Source organism: Nicotiana sylvestris, chromosome 9 (assembly GCF_000393655.2).
Source record: "Nicotiana sylvestris chromosome 9, ASM39365v2, whole genome shotgun sequence".
Classification (NCBI taxonomy): domain Eukaryota; kingdom Viridiplantae; phylum Streptophyta; class Magnoliopsida; order Solanales; family Solanaceae; genus Nicotiana; species Nicotiana sylvestris.
In genome coordinates, this window is record NC_091065.1 from 177,612,023 (window position 1) to 177,634,027 (window position 22,005).

General features: G+C 37.6%; 3 protein-coding genes across 3 annotated transcripts; all 3 read left to right on the forward strand.

Annotated features, from left to right (window-relative positions):
• Positions 1–10,329: 10,329 nt before the first annotated feature.
• On the forward strand, positions 10,330–15,753 carry LOC104213745 (polyamine oxidase 5-like). The gene is made up of 10 exons (XM_009763293.2): positions 10,330–10,831; positions 11,684–11,799; positions 11,879–11,967; positions 12,048–12,161; positions 12,667–12,754; positions 12,850–12,935; positions 13,024–13,126; positions 13,668–13,765; positions 14,320–14,749; positions 15,229–15,753. Exons 1-10 carry the CDS (start codon positions 10,786–10,788, stop codon positions 15,544–15,546), a joined length of 1,488 nt encoding a protein of 495 aa, XP_009761595.1. The 5' UTR covers positions 10,330–10,785; the 3' UTR covers positions 15,547–15,753.
• A 959-nt stretch (positions 15,754–16,712) lies between these two features.
• LOC104213778 (uncharacterized) lies at positions 16,713–17,120 on the forward strand. The gene has a single exon (XM_009763322.1). The coding sequence runs from the start codon at positions 16,713–16,715 to the stop codon at positions 17,118–17,120; it is 408 nt and encodes a 135-aa protein (XP_009761624.1).
• Positions 17,121–18,018: 898 nt separating this feature from the next.
• On the forward strand, positions 18,019–18,515 carry LOC138878645 (uncharacterized). The gene is made up of 2 exons (XM_070158335.1): positions 18,019–18,072; positions 18,177–18,515. The coding sequence occupies exons 1-2, from the start codon at positions 18,019–18,021 to the stop codon at positions 18,513–18,515; spliced, it is 393 nt and encodes a 130-aa protein (XP_070014436.1).
• The last annotated feature ends 3,490 nt before the right edge of the window (positions 18,516–22,005 follow it).

Below are 22,005 nucleotides of genomic sequence, written 5' to 3' on the forward strand. Positions count from 1 at the left end.
CCATTCGGGGTTGATATTAGAAATCGTACCCGCCAAGTTCGACGGCCCATTTGGCCAATCGGCCTGATAACTCGGGCTTGTGCAAAACATTTCGGAGATGATAAGTGGTTAACACACATATGGGGTGACACTAGAAATATGGCTTCAATTTTCGAGATGCGCTTATTAATGCAAGTACCAATTTCTCTAGATGTGGGTATCTAGTTTCAGCATCTCCTAAGGTTCGACTCAAATAATAAATAGGGAATTGCTACCTTGCTCTTCTTGAACTAATACACCACTTACCGCCATTTCAGACACTGCCAAGTACAAATACAGCTTCTCATCTACTTTCGGAGTGTGGAGTAGAGGTGGGCTCGATAAGTATCGCTTCAATTCCTCCAATGCTTGCTGACATTCCGGGGTCCATTCAAAATCATTTTCTTTTTGAGTAAGGAAAAGAACCTGTGGCTTCGATCTGACGACCTCGAAATGAATCAGCCAAATACAACAATCCGTCCAGTTAGCATTTATACAACTTTCACGCTGTCTACGATGGTGATATCCTCGATCGCCTTAATCTTATCGGGGTTGATATCGATTCCCCGATTTGAGACCATGAAGCCGAGGAATTTTCCTGAGCTGACCCCGAAGGCACATTTTTTGGGGTTAAGTTTCATGTTGTATTTCCACAAGATTTCGAATGTTTCCTACAAATGAATCAAATGGTCCTCTGCGCGCAGGGACTTAACTAACATATCATCGATATAAACTTCCATTGATTTGCATATTTATTCCTCGAACATTTTATTAACTAGGCGTTGATATGTAGCTCTCGCATTTTTTATCCCGAAGGGCATTACATTGTAACAGTACGTTCCAAACTTAGTGATAAACGAGGCCTTCTCCTGGTCCTCCGGGTTCATCTGAATTCGATTGTACCCAGAGTAGGCATTGAGAAAGGTAAGGATCTCGTGTCCGGCCGTGGCATCGATCATGCGATCGATGTTAGGTAGTGGAAAAGATTTTTTAGGGCATGCCTTGTTTAAATCCTTATTATATACGCATATTCTAAGTTTGTTCCCCTTTTTAGGGACTACAACTACGTTGGCTACCCATTCGAGGTATTTTACCTCCCAAATAGACCCTATTTTAAGAAGTTTAGTTACCTCATCCTTTATTAATGCATGCTTCTCCTCGGATTGCGGCCTTCTTTTTTGCTTTACCGATTTGAACCTAGGGTCGAAGCTTAGCTGGTGTGTTGTTATTTTCGGTGGGATCCCTGTCATGTCTAAATGGGATCAAGCAAAACAATCCATATTATCGATAAGAAATTGAATGAGTTTTTTCCTGAGTTCGGGGGTTAACCTCGTTTCCAGGTATAGCTTTCTCTCGGGCATGTACTCGATCAGTATGACCTATTCAAATTCCTCGACCGTTGACTTGGTTGCATCTGACTCTTCAGGAACAACGAAAGTTTGAGGAGTAAGGAAATCCTCTTCTTCTTCTTCGATTACCTGTTCCTCCTATTCGGTCGAGGCTGGGAACAATGATTGCTATTTGGCCGTCTGCTTACTTTTGGTGCTCGATTTTTTCGAGTTCAAAGGCATTGGTATCGGTTTCACCTCATTGACTGAAAACATTTCCTTTGCAGTGTGTTGCTCTCCGTAAACCATGTTCACACCATCCACTATTGGGAATTTCATCATTTGATGAAGGGTTGAAGGTACTACCCTCATGTTGCATATCCACAGCCTCCCCAGTAGTGCATTATATCTCATGCCACCTTCGATGACATTGAATTTTGTATCTTGGATGGTCCTGGCCATGTTCACTGGTAGGATTATCTCCCTCTTCATTGTTTTGCTTGACATGTTGAAGCCATTTAGGACTCGAGATGCAGGTACAATTTGGTCCTGCAGGTCGAGCTGCTCTACGACCCTCGATCTGATTATGTTTGCTGAGCTACCTGGATCCACTAGAACACGTTTAACTTGAATTTTATTTAACAAAATAGAAATTACCAGGGCATCATTGTGCGGCTGAGATATGCCTTCCACTTTCTCGCTATTGAATAATAGGACGCCCTCGAACACATAACCCTGAGTCCGTTTTTCTCTAGTGATCGACACCTTGGTGTGTTTGAATATAGGCCTTTGTGGTACATTGACACCTCCAACGATCATATGAATTACATGTTGCGGTTCTTCCTGCTCATTTTTTCTGTTTGCGTCTCTTTCTCTGAAGTGGTTCTTAGCTCGATCACTAAGAAACTCTTAAAGATGACCCTCGTTGAACAATCGAGCTACCTCCTCCCTCAACTACCTGTAGTCTTCGGTCCTATGGCCATGTGTGCCATGATATTTACATATCAAGTTTGGATTCCGTTGAGAAGGATCGGTTTGTATAGGCCTGGGCCACCTGGTGTCTTTGATTCTTCCAATAGCTGACACGATCTCCGATGCATCTACACTGAAATTATACTCCGACAACCGAGGTGCCTCTGCGGGATCGGTATGTTTATCAAAACCATGCTTACTCATAAGTCTGTCCTCGATCGTTTCTCCAATCATTTCGAGGGGGATTGCGCCCCGAACTATTATTTCTTCGATCCCAGACATATGGCTAATACCGTTATTTATTCGATCTTGGTTCCCTGTCTGTATCCTTCGGGACCTTAACTGCCAATCTATTTGGATGAACTGAGCCCGAGGGGGCTCTCAATTGGTTTTCCTCAGCCCTAATCTTCGACTAGTAATGATTATGTACATCTGCCCAAATCACGGCTGGATACTCGACCAGATTTTGCTTCAACTATCGTGACACGATCGAACTCCGCATGTTCAACTGCTGCATAAAAGCTTGTACTGCCCAATCATCCGATACCGGTGGTAATTACATTCGCTCCATTTAAAATCAGGATACGAACTCCCTTAGCATCTCATCATTCCTCTGTCTTATCTTAAAAATATTCGATTTCCTTGTCGCAACCTTTATGGCCCCGACATGTGCTTTCACGAAGGCGTCTACTAACATAGCAAATGAATTGATAGAAATCGGTGGCAAGTTGTGATACTAAATCATTGCTCCTTTTGACAAAGTTTCCCCAAATTTTTTCAACAATATCGACTCGATCTCTTCATCATTTAAGTCGTTTCCTTTAATCCAACAAGTGTACGAGGTAATGTGTTCATTAGGATCGCTCGTTCTGTTATATTTAGGTATATCGAGCATACAGAACTTATTGGGGATGGGCATCGGAGCCGCACTCGGGGGAAATGCCTTTTGCACGAATATTTGGCATCCAATCCTTTAAAGACCGGGGGTGCCCTCGGTATTTGATCAACACAAGAGTTATACGTCTCCACTTTTTTGTCATTATCCTTAATTTTTTTCTCCCCCGACTTGATTCTTTTGGTGAGCTCCTCGAGCATCCTTATGATCGTGGGATCATTCCCCGAGCCATTACTATTCGATCTTTCAGGCACCGTCCCAGTACGACGAGTTATTCCTGGTTCGACCACACTTGGAGTTTTATGCTGACTTTGAAGATGAGCCATAGCAATCTGTTGAGCTTGTAACATCTCGAATATTACTTGGATACTAACTCCCCCGTCTCCTACGCCTTAAGTTCCTTGGCCACTAGTTCGGCCTTCCCTGCGCACACTCCCTCCGGGATCCGCACCTAAATCTGCGTTCAGAGCAATGTGCGAACTGACATCGACTAGATCGGCAGCAGGTACTTCTCCAGGGTTAACCGGTGGTACCCCGACTCCTAGAGCAATTATGTTGTCATTTTCTCCGTGGAATCCAAGGTCGTCATCACCATGTACGGGCTCGTTTTATGAGTTTGACATGTTTTAACCTGAAAACAAAGAATCTTTGATAAGAACAAGTGTGAAAATAACGTGTGATATCAGAATCAGTACTGAAATAACCACTATTATCTTTAGCCTCACGGTGGGCGCCAAATTATTTACCTTGAAAATACGAGTTACAATTAAACTTGTTTGCAGTTTTAAAGATATGTGATTTAATTCAATACTAATTAATAACCAGGAAATCTGACGTATAAATGAGAGAAGTAAGTAAAATCAAACCAGTGTGCAAGCCAGTCTCGACTCGAGCTAAGGTGGCTCGAGGTAGGTCAAGAACAATAAAGTAAGAACAAAAAGGTTAAAAGACAATTCTGATGAAATATGAGCAAGAAAGTAAGAGATTATATTCTTTGCCAATGATTGATGATCGTTACAAATGATTGGGGTCCCTTTTATATAGTAGGGGAACTTTAAATAAGGTACATTTCTATTTACAGTAAGGAATCTTATTGGGACAGTTGTCTAACCGCCTAGTACGGATTCGTACTAACTCGTACAAATCTATTCCGGAATTTACGCCATGATCTTGGGGACGTGGCAGGAATCTTGCTCTTTCTGTTACAAAACCACAACGGCATTATCCCGAGGCCGGTCACGTTCGGCCTCGACATTCATCGGTCACTTTGATCTTCGAACTTCGAACTCTGCCTTCGGCCTCGAACCTAGTGTACTTCGGACTTATTCTTGAAGTGGTTCCTTGAGCCCACTAAATCGAGCATTCCTGATTTTGATCGTATACAAACTCGAATGAAAAATAGTAGATGTAACTGTATTTGCTGCCAACAAGCTGCATTTACAATATGCAATTCCTTTGACAAGAAGATGAGTACTGTTTCTCTAAGCGATGATTTGGTTTGCAAACAAATTATACTAAAATTATAAGATGGAAATTATAGAAGGGAATTAAATAATAATGATATTGTTTAAAGAGTATACTTTTTGTATGTTTGGTTTATTGGTTGAAAAATGAGATGTACGGAATATAGATAACAAGTGTGATTTTACATAGGATAAATCCAGTTGTAGTTGAATTAGCTAATTAAGGGGATTGTTACTCCACATTAAATGTGGTGTTAAAATAACACCGCAACAGTACTGTATATATGAGCATGAAATTAAATTACTTATACGTGAATAGAAAATTACAATCAAACATAAAATAAAATAATTTCACAATTTGTTTTGAAATTCGTATCCTTTATTCCTTTGACCAAATCACCTATAAAAGAAGAAAAATTAAAGAGGTAAATTTTGAATCTAGAGATCCAATCTAGAGAATCCAAAGTGCCCCAACTACACACACTCAAAGTGTATTTAATGTAAGACGTGAGCTTGTTAGGTTAAGATATCATGAAGACGTGAGCGTGTTTGGTTAAGATCTCATTGAATACTTGTCCACACATAGTCACAACAAGTTGCGCCATGACTCAAAGTGGATACTGCAGCATTAGCTGTATCTTTGATTTTCTTTGTTTCTCGGTTAGTGTCTGATATCTGTGTTGGGATCCGACTAAATTATATTCGAGCCCGAAAATCTTATATTGAAAGGCAAAATATTCTCTAATAAAGACGACTTCATATTCGGGCTGAAACCCGAAATCTCTGACTAAAAATGAAAGAATATTTACTATTCTACAAGACTACAACCCTTATTGATATTGTATCTTTGATTGGTACTCTCTTTAGGTGCAGGGGCGGATCTAGAGAAAAGGATACGGGTTTCCGTGAACTCAGTAACTTTTGCATAGATCTGTATTTGTACTAAAAAATTTATTAAAAGTATAAGAATATTTAGCTCGGATCCCAATTCGTTGGTTCAATTATCATGTAGATTAACTTGAAATTATTATAAAAATCCATAAGCTTAAAATTCTGGATCCGCCTCTGTTTAGGTGAACCAACTTGGAAAATACGACAAATGTTATAATAGCTTGGAGGGATGAAGCGGGTAGGTTCGGATAGCGAATTGAAGGGATTCTGTCTTTTGCTATATGTCAATTCTCTTGTCAAATCCTTATCATCCTAGTCATGTCTTCCTTTAAAAGATACTCTTTTTGTTATAAAAAATAAGAGTAGATTATCTTTTTGTTATAAAAAATAAGAGTAGATTTCGACTACAAATAGTTGACACAAATTTGGTCTTTTATGAATTTGGTATGATGTTGTCTTATTTTATACTCACTTCGTTTCAGTTTACGTGAATCTATTTCTTTTTTTAGTCCGTTCCAAAAAGAATGACTCATTTCTAAATTTGGAAATAATTTAGGTTAAACTTACAATTCTACCCTTAATGAGAAGCTTTTATAACTACACAAATACTCTAGGCCCTTTTTAACTTGTTTAGGACCACAAATTTCAAAAGTCTTCATTTTTTCTTAAACTCCGTACTCAGTCAAACAGGTTCACATAAATTGGAACGGAGGAAGTACTAGTATTTGACTAACTACGAATCTTTGAGCCGAAGGTCTAACGGAAACAGTCTCTCTATCTTTATAAGGTAGGGATATGATCTGTGTACGCACTACCCTCTCCAAACCTCATTTATGGGAATACACTGGGTTCGTTGTATTTGACTAGATACAAAACAGGTAAAATTTACGAAATTTAAAAAACTTTTGATATGTAAGTCAAATTAATGCAAAGTACAACAATTTCCTTTTAATTGAGTGGCGTTGAGAGTTCAGCATATCTTTTTATTTTAACTTTATCATTTTTTCTCTCCTTATAAAAGAATAAACTTTTCGTCTCAACAAATTATGTTATTAAGAAATGAAAATGCTACTATTAAATAATTTACGAAAAAAATATCATTCTTGTAATTAAGACATGTTAAAAGGAATGGAAATAGAGCAAATTTATCCTAATTTTAAGTTTGGTCCCAAAATGCCTTTATCAATAGTAGATTGGTTTAGATTTGCCTCTTAGTTATAGGAAATAGTACAAATTTGTCATCCATTTGAATTTGGACACACATATGCCCTTATCAATAACGGACTAGCTCATATTTGCTCCTCACATAAATTGTACAAAGGTATTTATTTAAAACTTGTTAGATGCAATTTACCTATTAAGAATTACATAAAATACTATGAAATGACAAATTTGCACTAGTAACAAGCGGGAATTTAGTGCACCGACTTTTTCCTGATCCCGCACATAACGGAAGTTTAGTGCACCGATCTGCCCTTCCACTAATAACTAAAAACTCGAGTCTGAGAAATTAATTACGAGTCGCGGTAAAGTTAAAAAATGCATAAAAATCATAGAGACACAATGTCAGCAGCCTAGCTATGATTGAATAATGCTTAATTGGACCGCGGAAATTGATAGTCCAAAAGAGGAATTATTACTATTACATTAAACCTCGCTGTCTAATCAGTTTAGGGAAAAATAATGGGACTTTGTTTGGACTCTGTCCCTCTCAAACTTCACTTACAAGATCTTGAATCTTGTAACAACCTTTTCAAGAAAAAATGGGATTAAGTCTTAATTACAATGTAATACTTATTTTAGATTCCTTGTTGTTTGAAATTAAACCAAGATTAAGTAGTATTCCTACGTCTTATAGGATTTGGTATTTAATAGTTTATTTAATTTATATCTAATTAGAATTCACAACCTAAATCATGTAGGAATAAGTTTTCTAGATTCTAGTCAATTTTGATTTTTTAGTATTATAAATAGGGGTGCTGCTACATATTTTTTATTGTGGAGATGTAGCTATGATGTAGAGAGATTCAAGAGTTTATGAGTTGTGAAAAAAGCCTCCTACCAAGTTCTCTCCCTAGTTTAATAAATTTTTTCTATATAGCTTTTGCTAAATTTCTTGCTTGTGCCTAAATTATTCTTCGGGGTATTTCAATCCTTCAAATTGGTATCAGAGCCTATGTGAGATTCTGTCAGAGCCGGTAGGAGAACCAAAAAAAATATGGATACTCTATTACCCAATTGTCCCGTTTTTGTGTTTGATGGCAAAAGTAATTTTGAAACTTGGTATCAACAGATGAATTTTTTTTAAGGCTATTGGATTATGGTCCACCATTGATGAAGGATTTGAGGAACCTCCAGAAGGCACAACACTGACGGGTGATGCAGTTATGCAATTGGAGAAGAAGAGATATTTAGATTATAAGGCAAGCTACTATCTCGCCATAAAGGTCGACTTGTATGTATCTAAAAAATATTTGCATGCAAAGTCATCAAAGGAGGCTTGGACAATCTTGGTTAAGTCACATCGAAAAGTTGCTGACTTAAAGAAAGATGAAACATTAGATAATGCATCGCAAGAAAAGGATGATCAACCAATTAAAGAAAAAGAAGATATATCAAAGCCGGCGGAGATAAATGAAGAAGGTCAAAATTCAGAAACAGAGGAGAAAGGAAGAGAAGGTACATGTAATTTTTGTTGTGATAAAGATTCTATTGAATGCGAAGGAAAGTCAAATAATATTCAAATTGATCTTCCAAAAAAAATTTCGGTTGCTAAAAAGGAAGATGTGGTTGCAAGGGACGCTCGTCCAAAAGAGGTTGATGTTTCACTTGAAAAGTTATTTGATAGTATTGAAAATGAACCTATTAATGAAAAAACCAAGATGGTTCATCAAGAGAAAGTCTCTGATGATCCGCACAAGATTGAGACAAAAATAGCTTGGGATCCACCACTACAACACATGATTATAGATATTGAAGATGAAATAAATTTTGTGCCATTGTTCAAGATTACATGTTTCAAGGAGCAAGATGATATATCTATTGGCGGCATTACTCTACAACCTATTGAATGTTCAATTGGAGGTAATTGGGTGAACAAGTCCAACTACAAGGCAACTGGAGAAGTAGATGATTTCAAAGTAATGAAAAATTATATTGATGATGTTTTGAAGGGATTTACCACGAGTAAAGACAAATCATATATGATCAATACTCAAGATAAATTGAAGTTGACTAAAGATGGCACTCGTGATTTTGTTGATGCTACATATTTTAGAGAACTGGTGAAGAGTCTAAGGTACTTAACTTCTACAAGGCATGATGTTACTCATGACATGTTCAAGTTTGAAGATCTTGGTTTAAGAGAGAGTGTTGGAAATTAAACCAAGATTAAGTAATATTCCTATGTCTTCTAGGATTTGGTATTTACTAATTTATTTAATTTATGTCTAATTAGGATTCACAACCTAAATCATGTAGGAATAAGTTTTCTAGATTCCAGTCAATTTTGGTTTTTTAGTATTATAAATAGGGGTGCTACTGCATATTTTTTTTATTGTGGAGATGTAGTTATGATGTAGAGAGATTCAAAAGTTTATGAGTTGTGAAAAAGCCTCCTACCAAGTTCTTTCCTTAATTTAATAAATTTTTTTTATATAGCTTTTGCTAAATTTCTTACTTCTGCCTAAATTGTTCTTCGGGGTATTTCAATCCTTTACTTGTTTGTCGCAATTTTTCTTTTTGGTTCAACTGAAGATTCATATGTCATTATAATTTATTAAGATAAGTGGGACATACAGAAATAATTTGAATTTAGAGGACCTTTCATTACTCCATCCGTTTTTTTCAAATATATATATATATATATATATCCGCCAAAACTCTAATTTTCAGCCAATAGCATCAATTTCTTAATCTTTTAAAGACAAGATTTAATAATTAAAAATTATTTTTAATTACAATATAATTAAAATTAATTAACCAAATATATTAAAAATATAATCAAAGTTATGAATCTCTAAATAATAATAGTGCCAGATTAAACCAGGCAAACAAAACAATACTATACTTTTTAGTATTAAGGTAAAATAAAGAGAAATATTTATTTTTAGCCAATCCCAAAAATAATAGCAGATTATATATATATATATATATATAAATTCTTTTTAGCTAACAAATATAATTACTTTCTACCGACCGACTAATTTTGAATTTTGACTTAAAATAAATTTAACAAAAGCAGATTGGACGTAGGGTAAGAACTTGAATCATGGATCTACTAATCAAATTGATATATATATATATATATATATATATATATATAGCTAACGAATATAATTACTTATATACTTTTTAGCTAACAAATATAATTACTTTCTACCGACCGACTAATTTTGAATTTTGACTTAAAATAAATTTAACAAAAGCAGATTGGACGTAGGGTAAGAACTTGAATCATGGATCTACTAATCAAATTGATTCTTCACCATTTCCATGTGCTAACATGCTTGCATTATTAGTCTATTACTCTAAATATAATTATATTAGTCGTTAATTAATTGGGAAATAAAAAACATGTCCACCATAATTCATTTCCATGTGAATTATGACGTGTCAGCTTTTGCCCTTTCAAAAAAATCTTTCCATGTTAAATTGCAAAAATAACCTTCCTCCCCCAACACCCCCGTCCCTCCGGGCCCACACCAAACAAAAAGTATCACGATTTACCCGTTTAAAAGCGGTTTGCCTTTCGCTTCTTTGCATGCTCTTGTTCATCTGTTCTTCACTAGAAATACAGCTTCCGTATAATTTCTACCTAACAACTGTTCGACGAATTGCCGCTGAGAGAGAAGAAAGGGGAAAGACGTTAGAAAGAAGCAGAGGTGAATTGATCTATGCAAACGAAGGATTCATCGATCAAATTATTTGGACGACGATTATTGGAGGACTTAATAATAACATTTGATCAAATTGGTTATGATTATGAGCAGCGGGTTTGATAAGCAGCAGCTACATTCTTCTTCTTCTTCGTCTTCTAATCTCAGCCGCTTCATTGCCGGCCTTCTTCTTTTCATGCTTTATCATTCTTTCCAATTAATCTCCAATTTCTTGCTTCCTATACACCCTTAAAATCCCCATTGCGAACTGCAGCCTTTTTCTTCTCGGTTTTCAATCACATTCTCTATATTCTTCGGATTCACGTCATCGTTTTTGTTTCATGGAAGTCAAAGCAGTTGATACTGGCTCAAATTCTCTCCTTGACGGTTAGTTCTTTAATTTTATCGAATTCTCCTTCGTTTTAATTTTGCCGTAATTGTTAATGTCTTTATGTTTGAGGAATTATCAGATACGTTTAATTCTAGAATGATTACTGTGTTTTTTGTGATTTTACTCTATAAAATAGCCGAAAAACAATAAGAATTCCATAACAGAGCTATTATCATTGTAAACCGTAAATTCAAGACGACATTTTTCATCCATCTTGCAGAGTATGCTGAATTACTGCGGCTGGATATTCAGCCATTTTATTGTATCTCTACTTTATAAATTTCATATATTCTTCTTATAATGAAGTCAAGTTATGGCATCTAAGATTGGGGCATCTTCATGTGTCAAAGATGCGAGTCTTAATTCCTAGTTTATCTGAATCAGGTGTGTATGAGTTGCAGACTTATGTATGTAAGAAGGCTAAGCATATTCTAAAGTAATACTCCTATAGTGAGAGTCATTGTAGTGTACTATGTGAGTTAGTTCTTGGTTACTTTAATGATGGCTGAATATAGTTTTAAGTGCTCTGTACATTAATTTGGAGGCATTAATGCAGTTTATTGAACTTTACCTAATAAAAAGAAGTGCAGTTTATTTGAATTTTGATCTTCAGCTTTGTAGTTGAGCCTTACAAGCACTAAGTTTGCCTCCTCTCCTGGCAGTTAATTGTGGTTCACTTCGTTTAACACTATCTTCTGCATTTACTTTGTTTGGAATCTTAATGTTTCACTGGAGGCGTTATATATATCCATGCCACCTAAAGAGTGTCGATATATTGTATGGTTCTCGGAGTGATTTCTCTATTGACAGCAGATATCTGATCTGATCCTTTTTTTTTGGTTATTTAGGCACTTTACCACCCCGCTTAGGGAGGCCACATGGCTCATCTCCATCAGTAATTGTAGTTGGTGGAGGTATCTCAGGGGTAGCAGCTGCACGTTTCCTTCAGAATGCTTCTTTTAAGGTGAGGATACTCATGACTTTAAACCCCTTTCACATTCTCATTTATTTCGTGCTAATTTAGTTGGTCTATGTTTATGCAGGTGCTCTTGCTGGAGTCACGAGATAGAATTGGTGGTCGCATACACACTGACTACTCGTTTGGTTGTCCAGTTGATATGGGAGCTTCATGGTGAGTAACAGTAATCTTTTCCTCTCCAATTCTCTATCCAGAACTAGATGTTTATTCCTGTTATTCAAGTTGCATCTCAGGCTCCACGGAGTGTGCAATGAAAATCCTTTGGCTCCATTGATTCGGTGTTTGGGGCTTACTATGTATCGAACTAGTGGTGACGACTCAGTGCTGTATGACCATGATTTGGAAAGGTAAATTGGATTTGCACATTTAGTTACGAATTGGTTTAGCCATGTCTTAGTGGACATTTTCCCTTTTGTTAAAACACCCTCTTTCTCACTCTCTCTGCTTGTATATGTCTCTCAGTGAGGGGGTGGCTCCAGATCTGTTAGTTACACATCAAATCTAGGCTTCAGATTTTCAAGTCCCGTATCTGTCCCTATTCTGATGCAACCTCTCAGAAATCAGAACAAAAAATCTGTTAGCTTGTTCTCGAATTGTCATACTAGTTGTTTCCTGCGAGAAAGTATCTTGTGGTTCATTATACTCTAACTCATAATAAGAAGAAAACAATTGACTTAAAGTTCGCCAGTGTGAAAGAATTGTTACTTGCCTTGTACATCTCTCAGTGCGCTAATTTTGAAGCCTGCTGTGTCTGCTAGATTTTTGCCTATAGTCTTTTTGCTTTTGTGTAAATTAACTAGAGATGTTATTCCATCATTCAGGAACTTGATTGTGTTTTCTTTCTTTTTAAAGTTGCATGCTGTTTGACATGGACGGTCATCAAGTTCCTCAAAACACAGTTGCTGAAGTTGGAGAAGCATTCAAGAAAATCCTCAGTGAGGTTGGCTTTGCTCTGAATTTCTTTCACCAAGTGCCATTCCTTTTGAGATTTTTATAAAGGCGCAAATGAATGATAATGTGTATCGGCTAGTGCAGACTGAGAAAGTAAGAAATGAGCATAGTCATGACCTATCGGTTCTTCAAGCAATTTCTGTTGTATTGGACAGGCATCCTGAGCTAAGGTATGGGGAAAGTGCTTCTCTTATGATCAATTTATGTTTATTTTTAAATACGGAATCTGGTTATATTTACTAATCTCATATGCTGCAGGCAAGAAGGGATCTCTCATGAAGTATTACAGTGGTACATATGCAGAATGGAGGCTTGGTTTGCTGCTGATGCAGACACGATTTCTCTGAAAACCTGGGATCAGGCTAGTATTTCATTGCTTTTTATTTACTTTCTTGGTATTATAAGTTTCTTGGGCGATTATCTTCCCTTGTTATTGAATTTTTTTGGCTTATGCTACGTGAACTTTGCATCATGCCTTTCACTGACATGATTATTTTTGCTTGAATTAAAATCTTATTTCAAGATGTAAATTTGACATGCAGCATAAGATGTAAGCTTTAAGGTGTTGACTTCCAAAAAAGTAGATTTTGAATAATAGGTGCATCTAAAAGATCTTTCTTCCTGTGCCCAATCCCCAAAGACGATATTCCTCATCCGAATGGCAAGGCTCTAACTGGTAGGATCGATGATGCAATAAGCAAAACAAGCTGTCAAGGCCTTTGGAAGATAAAGGCACAACTCGTGTTGTTGAAGCTATCCGTTTCTGAGATCTACATTTTTCCACATTGGAAAGTTTGGTTCCATTTTTACGTTAAATGGTCTAAATTACTGCCATTAGGATATGATTGATGAAATAATTGTTCCTAGATGTGTAATGTTGACACTGTTTATTTTGTGTGCAGGAGCAAGTTCTTACAGGTGGTCATGGATTAATGGTGCAGGGTTATTACCCGGTAATAGAGGCATTGTCAAAAGATATTGACATCCGTTTGAATCACAGGTATGCTTGGGGTTCTGTGAAATGTGAAATATTGGTCTTTGTTTCTGTAGCTTGTCATGCTGTTGGCTTTTCACTCTAGAACCTGAAGATTAATGTAGAACTTTGCTGTGCTTTTACCACTAGACCAAAGCCCTATGATGCAACTTTTCTGCAGTACATTTTTAAAGAATTTCTCAGCACTCTCCCACATAGGCGGATCCAGGATCTAAACTCTATGGGTTCAATTTTTAAGGTTTTTAGCATTGAACCTATTATATTTTTAAAATTATGGGTTCATATTTACTATTTTTGCAATTTTAAAGAATTTTTACTCCGCGTAGAAAGTTATGGATTCAGTTGAACCTATTGTGTATACACTACATTCGCCCCTGCTCTCCCACAACCCCACCAAAATCCCAACCCAATCCTCAAGTATTTTCAAGTATTGATTGTGGAAAAATATGAAACAAATATAATTTTATTTTTTGGCAGTTATTTCTTATCTTAATTTACCTAAAATTTTCTCTCCAGATCATGTCTGCAATTCTCATTTTTTCATCGATCTAAATTACTAGGGTTAATAGGATTACAAATGGGTATAACAAGGTGATGGTTACAGTTGAGGATGGGAGGAATTTTGTTGCGGATGCTGCTATAATAACTGTGCCTGTTGGGGTCCTCAAAGCCAACTTAATTGAGTTCAAACCAGAATTGCCAGAATGGAAGCTTTCTGCACTAGCAGATCTTGGGGTGGGCAACGAAAACAAGATTGCATTACGATTTGATAACGTATTCTGGCCAAACGTTGAATTGTTAGGCATTGTTGCACCCACCTCTTATGCTTGTGGTTATTTTCTTAACCTCCACAAGGCAACGGGGCATCGAGTCCTTGTCTATATGGCTGCTGGAAGACTTGCTTATGACGTCGAGAAATTATCAGACAGTGATGCTGCTGATTTTGCTATGCGGCAGCTGATGAAAATGTTTCCGAATGCACCTGCACCTGTGAGTAATTCGTGCTCCTACGTAATTCTACTACCTTTTTTTACTGCTGCATGCATTCTTAGTTACTAAAAGATGGATTAGAAGTTTAAAGTAATTCTTCTTCTATTGGTGAGTGCACACTTAACTTTGCATAATGTTTTTACAGCTTCATTTTTCGTTTTCATTTCCTTGAACCCAAACAGGAAATAGTGAAAGACAAGGATAAAATGAGGAAGCACATCCATCTAGCACTCTTTTATTAATTTCTTTTTTCGATGCTAAAATTTTCTTAATTTACTTGAGAGAAATTGGTCCACATTTTCTTTTGTACATCACGAACAAGCGAGTAGATGAATCTGTTTGTCTAACACACACTTCCTGAACCTAGGGAATAATAGCGGATAAATTGATCTCTCTGACAATGATAAAAATGAAGCACGTACAAACTTCCATTGATAGCTATTGACCTGATATAGCTATATATCTGGTACTATTTACAGGTTCAGTATCTTGTATCACGCTGGGGAACGGATCGTGACTCCCTAGGGTGTTATTCGTACGATCTGGTTGGAAAGCCAATGGATGTCTATGATAGGCTTCGAGCACCCTTAGGTAATCTTTTCTTTGGAGGCGAAGCCGTCTGTATGGATGACCATCAAGGGTCGGTGCATGGTGCCTATTCTGCTGGAATCATAGCTGCTGAAGATTGCTGCCGGCATCTCATTAAGAGACTTGGAAGTCTTGAAATGGTTCAGCTCGTTTCCTCCAGGGAAGAAATTCTCAAAGCCGCAGTTCCCCTCCAGATTTCCAGGATGTAACAATCTTGCAACGATATTAAAGATTGTTTAACTAGGTGTGAACGTCGTTTAGTTTCTCTATTTTTCCCCCTCAAGGAACCTAAATCTATAAGTAATGTGTTCTAATGCGTTTCATTCCATTAAGCTGCTTTGATGATGAATGAAGTTGTAGCACTCGTGCAACTTTAAATGCTAAACAATTAAATTTTGCTATTTTCCATTTGCCAATTCAAAGTGCTTAAATCAATAGCTATATTGACTTATAGTATGTTTCAGGTAGTTTTCAAATATATGTAGATTTATTTTAAAAAATCAAGTGCGTTGATTATAGCCCCTTTAGCTCTTGTATTGTATTTCTTCACCTATTTTTCTATCCTTTAGTTGTAGATTTTAGTTCCTTTAATTCCTTTGTTTTATTTCTTCACCGGTTTTTCTATCCTATAGTTGTAGATTATATAGTCAGACCTCTATATAACAACATCCCTATATAACAACACTTTACTATAAAAGCCAAGCTTTTTCAGAACCAATTTTCATGCTATGTTGTATATGTTCTATATAACAGCATTTCGCTATAATATCCAAAAATATTCGGAACAATCGAGCCTGTTATAGAGAGGTTTGACTGTAGTTTCTTAAGTTCCTTTGTTTTATTTCTTCACTTGTTTTTCTGACCTTTAGTTGTAGATTATAGTTCTCGTTAATTGATTTATTTTATTTCTTCACCTATTTTGCGACCTTTAGTGGTAGATTATATTTCGGTAATTCATTTTATTTTTGTTGCTTGTTTTCGGGATAGTGTTTGCGTAGTGACTCCTAGATTATAGTGGCTTTGGTGAACGATGGTAGGGTAAGGTCTTGTCCTCGGGAGTGTCAGTGCAGGGGAGGGTGTGTGTGGGGGGGGGGAGGGTAAGAGGGCTAAGGGAGCTACTAGGCTGAGAGTGGGATCTTGGAACATAAGAACTTTGACTGGAAAATCTGTAGAGTTAGCGAAGATTCTTGAGAAAAGGAAGATTAATATAGCTTGTGTACATGAGACTAGGTGGGCAGGAGATAAGGCGCATGATGTGGGCAGTTTAAAACATTGGTATTCTGGGAGAGTAGGGGGCAGGAACAGGGTAGGTATCTTGGTTGATAAGGACCTCAGTGAACTAGTGGTGGAGGTTAGGAGGGTGAATGACAGGCTGATGACTATTAAGCTAGTTGTTAGAGGTTTTACTTTGAACATAATCAGTGCGTATGCACCCCAAGCAGGCTTGGATGAGGAAGTCAAGAGGAGTTTCTGGGAGGATTTGAATAAGATGGTGCGTGGTATCTCGCATACCGAGAAGCTTTTTATAGGAAGAGATTTCAATGGCCACATTGGAGCGACATCTGGGGGGTATGATGACGTGCATGATGGCTTTGATTTTGGAGATAGAAATAGAGGAGGAACGTCTCTGCTGGACTTTGCTAGAGCATTTGATTTTGTGATAGCAAACTCGAGTTTCCCGAAGAAGAGGGAGCACTTGGTCACCTTCCGGAGTTCGGTGGTCAAGACTCAAATTGATTATTTACTCTACAGGAAGTCCGATAGAGGTCTTTACATGGATTGAAAGGTCATCCCGAGTGAGAATCTCTCGACCCTTCATAGGCTCTTGGTCATGGACCTTGAGATCACGAGGAAGAGGGCGATGTATAGACAACATAGGATAAAGTGGGGAGCCTTGACGGAAGCTAAAACGTAGGAGTTGGGGGTCAAGCTGGTGATTATGGGGGCTTGAAAGAGTAGTGGTGACGCAAGTGCTATGTGGACCATGACTGCGCAGTGCATTAGGGAAGCTGCGAGAGTGGTATTATGGGTCTCAATGGGTTACTCTGGTGGTCACAAGGAGACTGGTAATGGAATGGAGAGGTGCAAGAAAAAGTTGAAATCAAGAAAGTAACCTATCTGAAGCTAGTCGAAAGTGTAGACGAGGATGAGAAGATGGCGAATAGGGAGCATTATAATGTGGCTAAGAAAGAGGCAAAGCTAGCAGTTACGGCAGCCAAGACTGCAACTTTTAGTCGTTTGTATGAGGAACTCGAGGGCCAAGGTGGGGATAAGAGGTTTTTCAGGTTAGCCAAGACGCGAGAAAGGAAGGCGCATGACTCGGACCAAGTGAAGTGCACCAAGGACGAAGAAGGTAAAGTTTTGTTGGATGGGGGGCTTATCAGTCGCAGATGTCAGACCTTCTTCCATAGTCTCTTGAACAAGGAGGAGGACATGAGCATTGTACTGGGTGATTTGGACTCTCCGGGAGTCGTTGTGACTTTGGGTATTGTAGGCGGATTAGAGTTGATGAAGTTGAGGGAGCTATGCGTACGATGAGCAGGGGAAAAGCAACCAGGCTAGATAAAATCCCGGTGGAGTTTTGGAAGAGCACAAGCAAGGAAGGCTTGGAGTAGCTCACTAGGTTATTTAATATCATTTTTAGAATGAGGAAGATGCTCGAAGAGTGGAGGTAGAGCACGATGGTTCCTGTATACAAGAACAAGATGATATCTAAAATTGCAATAACTATCATGGTATTAAGCTGCTTAGCCATACTATAAAAGTCTGCGAGAGAGTGGTAGAGCTAAGGATGAGGAGGAGTGTGTCTATTTTCGAGAACCACTTCGGGTTTCTGTAGGGGCGTTCGACTACAGAAGTTATCCACCTTGTTAGGAGATTGATGGAGCAGTATAGTGAGAGAAAGAAGGACTTGCATATAGTGTTGATTGACTTAGAAAAGGCGTACGATAAAGTTCCGAGGGAGGTTTTGTGGAGATGTTTGGAGGCTAGAGGTGTACCAGTTGCGTACGTTAGGTTGATTAAGGACATGTATGATGGAGTTAAGACTCGAGTAAGGATGGTAGGTGGGGAATCGAACCATTTTCTACACTTAGCCCTTTTTGTTTGCTCTGGTGATGGACGTACTGACGCGCCATATCCAAGGGGAGGCGCCCTGGTGCATGCTATTTGCAGATGATATTGTATTGATTAACGAGATGCGAGATGGTGTGAACGCACAATTAGAGGTACAGAGGCAGACCCTGGAATCTAAAGGTTTCAAGTTGAGCAAGACCAAGACAGAATACTTAGAGTGTAAGTTTAGTGGCGAGACTCAAGGAGGGGAAGGGGAGGTGAGGCTGGACTCGCAGGTCATCTCTAGGAGAGGGAGTTTTAAGTACCTTGGGTCTATTATTCAGGGGGATGAGGAGATTGATGAAGAAGTCACCCATCATATTGCGCCGGAATGGATAAAATGAAGACTCGCTTCCAGTGTTTTGTGTGACAAGAAGCTGCCACCAAAACTTAAGGATAAGCTCTACAGTGCGGTGGACAGACCAACAATATTTTAAGGGGTTGAGTGTTGGCCAGTCAAGATCGCTTATGTCCATAAGATGGAGGTAGCAGAGATGAGAATGTTGATATAGATGTGCGGGCACATCAGGTTAGATAGGATCATAAATGAGGTTATTCGCGACAAGGTGTGTGTGGCCCCTACTGAGGACAAGATGCAGAAAGTGTGGCTTAGGTGATTTGGTCATGTTAGGAAGAGGAGCACAAACGCTCTGGTGAAAAGGTGTGAGAGGTTGACATTGGAGGGCCTACGAAGAGGTATAGGTAGGCCAAAGAAGAGGCATTTCGGTTGACCGAGGACATGACCCTTGATAGGAAGGCATGGAGTTCGATGATTAGAGTAGTAGAATAGGTAGTCTAAAGTATTCATAACCGTAGTATTGTCACATAGTCTCGATTTCAGTTGGTAGTAGGTTTTTATGACTAACCGATGTTTTCTTTCATTGTTGATCACCTTACTATCTTGTTATTTTATTCTGCTTTTATATGGCTTTTTGGTACTGTCTCTTCTTGTCTGGATTTTCGTTAATGTGGTGCTTATGCTTTTCTGAGCCGAGGGTCTACTGGAAACAACCTCTCTATCCTCACAAGGTAGGGGTAAGGTCTGCGTACACACTACCATCCCTAGACCTCACGGTGTGGTATAATACCGGGTATGTTATTGTTGTTGTTGTTGTTGAAGTGTGTTGACACGTCGGATCCCTTCACATAAATTTGGACATAAGAAGTATATGAAGATGATGTTACTGGTTATTAAGAAGTTTGCTTAATCGATATATGCATTCATCTTCATTGGTAATAATTTTCATAAACCACTATAGGTTAGATCCTAATAATTATTGTATGCCTAATTACCATTTGTAGCTATTGTTCAATTGTTACCAGCTAGTATCACTTGTATGCAAACGCGCAACAAATATAACATGTGTTAATTGTATTCGTTCGTGCAATGAATATAAACTGTATCAACTATATTCGTTCGCGCTTGTATTTATTCGCTCAACGAATACAACATGTATCAACTGTAACCTCGACTATACACAAGGGTGTATACAAAGAATACAACTTGTATCTACTGTATACATGGTGTATACAAAGGATACATCTTGTATCAACTCTATTCATACGCGCAACGAATACACTCACGACGAAATATAGAAATATAGTCGAACCAACTAAGCTACAAGAGCTTGTTGCTCTCTTATTTTAATTGAAAATAATTAATCTCTTGTTTGATGGATTTGCTATAAAATTCAAATATAGTTGCGAATGGTAAATTTGCTGAAAGTATAGCTACTGATGGTAAAGATAGTATATATTTTCAATTTTCCCAATGTAGTATAGCTACAAACAGTAACTTTTCCAATATAAAATGTTGTGGAACCTCTCCCACACCGAGAACAAGATAAGTTGAGAAGAATTAACCCAAATAGACGTTCACCCAACTGCTTAAACTAAAAATAGCCGGTGGAGGTATAATATATGTATAATTTATGTATTATATGTGTATAATTGCTATAATCAATGTATAAACTATGTATATGACTAGAAAAAATAAACAATAAATATGAACGGCTATTTGTATAAAGATCCCATAAGATTACAAGCAATTTGTCAGTGGCGTGAGTTTGTGACCCAAGCGGGGGGGGGGGGCTTAAAAGTGATAGGCTTAGACTACATGGCAGGGGTTCGGGCCGTAAAAATTGCACGGGGCGCTTTATTTGGTCGCCCCCATTTAACCTATACCCATTTTTTTAAAAAAAACTTTTAATTTGTACCCACTTTTTAAACAACTTCAGCCCCCTTTCTCCTCCTTCGTTTTCTTCTTTCTTCTTCTACAACGATGACTTCAACATTATTTTAAAGCACCCATCATCACGAAGGAGTAGTAGGTGCTACAATCTACTAACTTGAAATCTTGAATCGGCCTCTTGAAGTTGAGAAGTGGCTGGCTGTATTCTATCTTCCTCGGTAATTATTAAACGTGCCCGAAAATTTTAAGATTCTGTCTCTGCAAGAAAACTTAATACTACTTGTGTTTTGGAGCTTGAAGTTACTCATAAGTGCTCAGTTGCCTTATAATCAGAAACTGCCTAAGGCTTAGCGAAAAACATCTGACCGCAAAAGACAGCTCAAAGCTACAATAAGAATGGGTAGACTGCACCAATTATATGGATCATAGTAACCACATTTAAACATATTTTATCATTAGCGGTGCAGTAAACCAAGGATTGATCAACTAACTTTTGCAATCGTGGTATGGTTCCTACAACATGCTGAAATTAATCAAATATAGAACAAAAGCTTCAGCTCTAGAGCTGAAGTTCCCCAGTTACAAAAACAAAAACTTCAGCTCTAGAGCTGAAGTTTGCCAGTTACAAAACAAAAGCTTCAGCTCTAGAGCTGAACTTCAGGCCCGACTACTGGAATGCTGAAGTTTTGCGTAATTGCCTTTGCTACTTCAGCCCCGTATGCTGAAGTTATACGAAAAAGCGGGTACGCTTGTAATTTTTTTTGCAAAGTGGACACAAGTTAAAACGTGACACAAAAAACGGGTATAGATGCAAATGCCCCGTTCGGGCCATCAACAGTGTGGACCCGAATACTCCAATTCAAGGAAGCGAGCCCATGTAATTTGGTCTATATGGGCCTGAATCTCATGGCTTCCTTGAGTTGTAGTAGACCGCGTCTGGCTGACTTTACAGAGCAGTATTCCGTACATGAGGTGGCCAGCTCAAAATGCCTGATTGGCTAAGTACATCTCTTTTTTTTTCTTTATTTGTAAAATCTTCATTTTCTTCCATGAATTTATTCATACAAAAAACATCATCAATCTTTTGCTCTTCTTTTTTTTCCTATCTTGTATACTTTCTTTATAATTTATTTTACCCTATATACCTATTATATTCCAAAATAAAATACTGTATATTCTAAATTAGAATATCATAATATGTTCAATTTCTATACTGTATTCCAAATTAGAATATTGTAATATGTTTAGTTTGAATATTGTATTCTAAATTAGTGTATTGTAGTATGTTTATTTTGGATATTATACTTTTCATTAGAATATTGTGTTATGTTCGATTTAAATTGTGTTTTAAATTAGAATATTA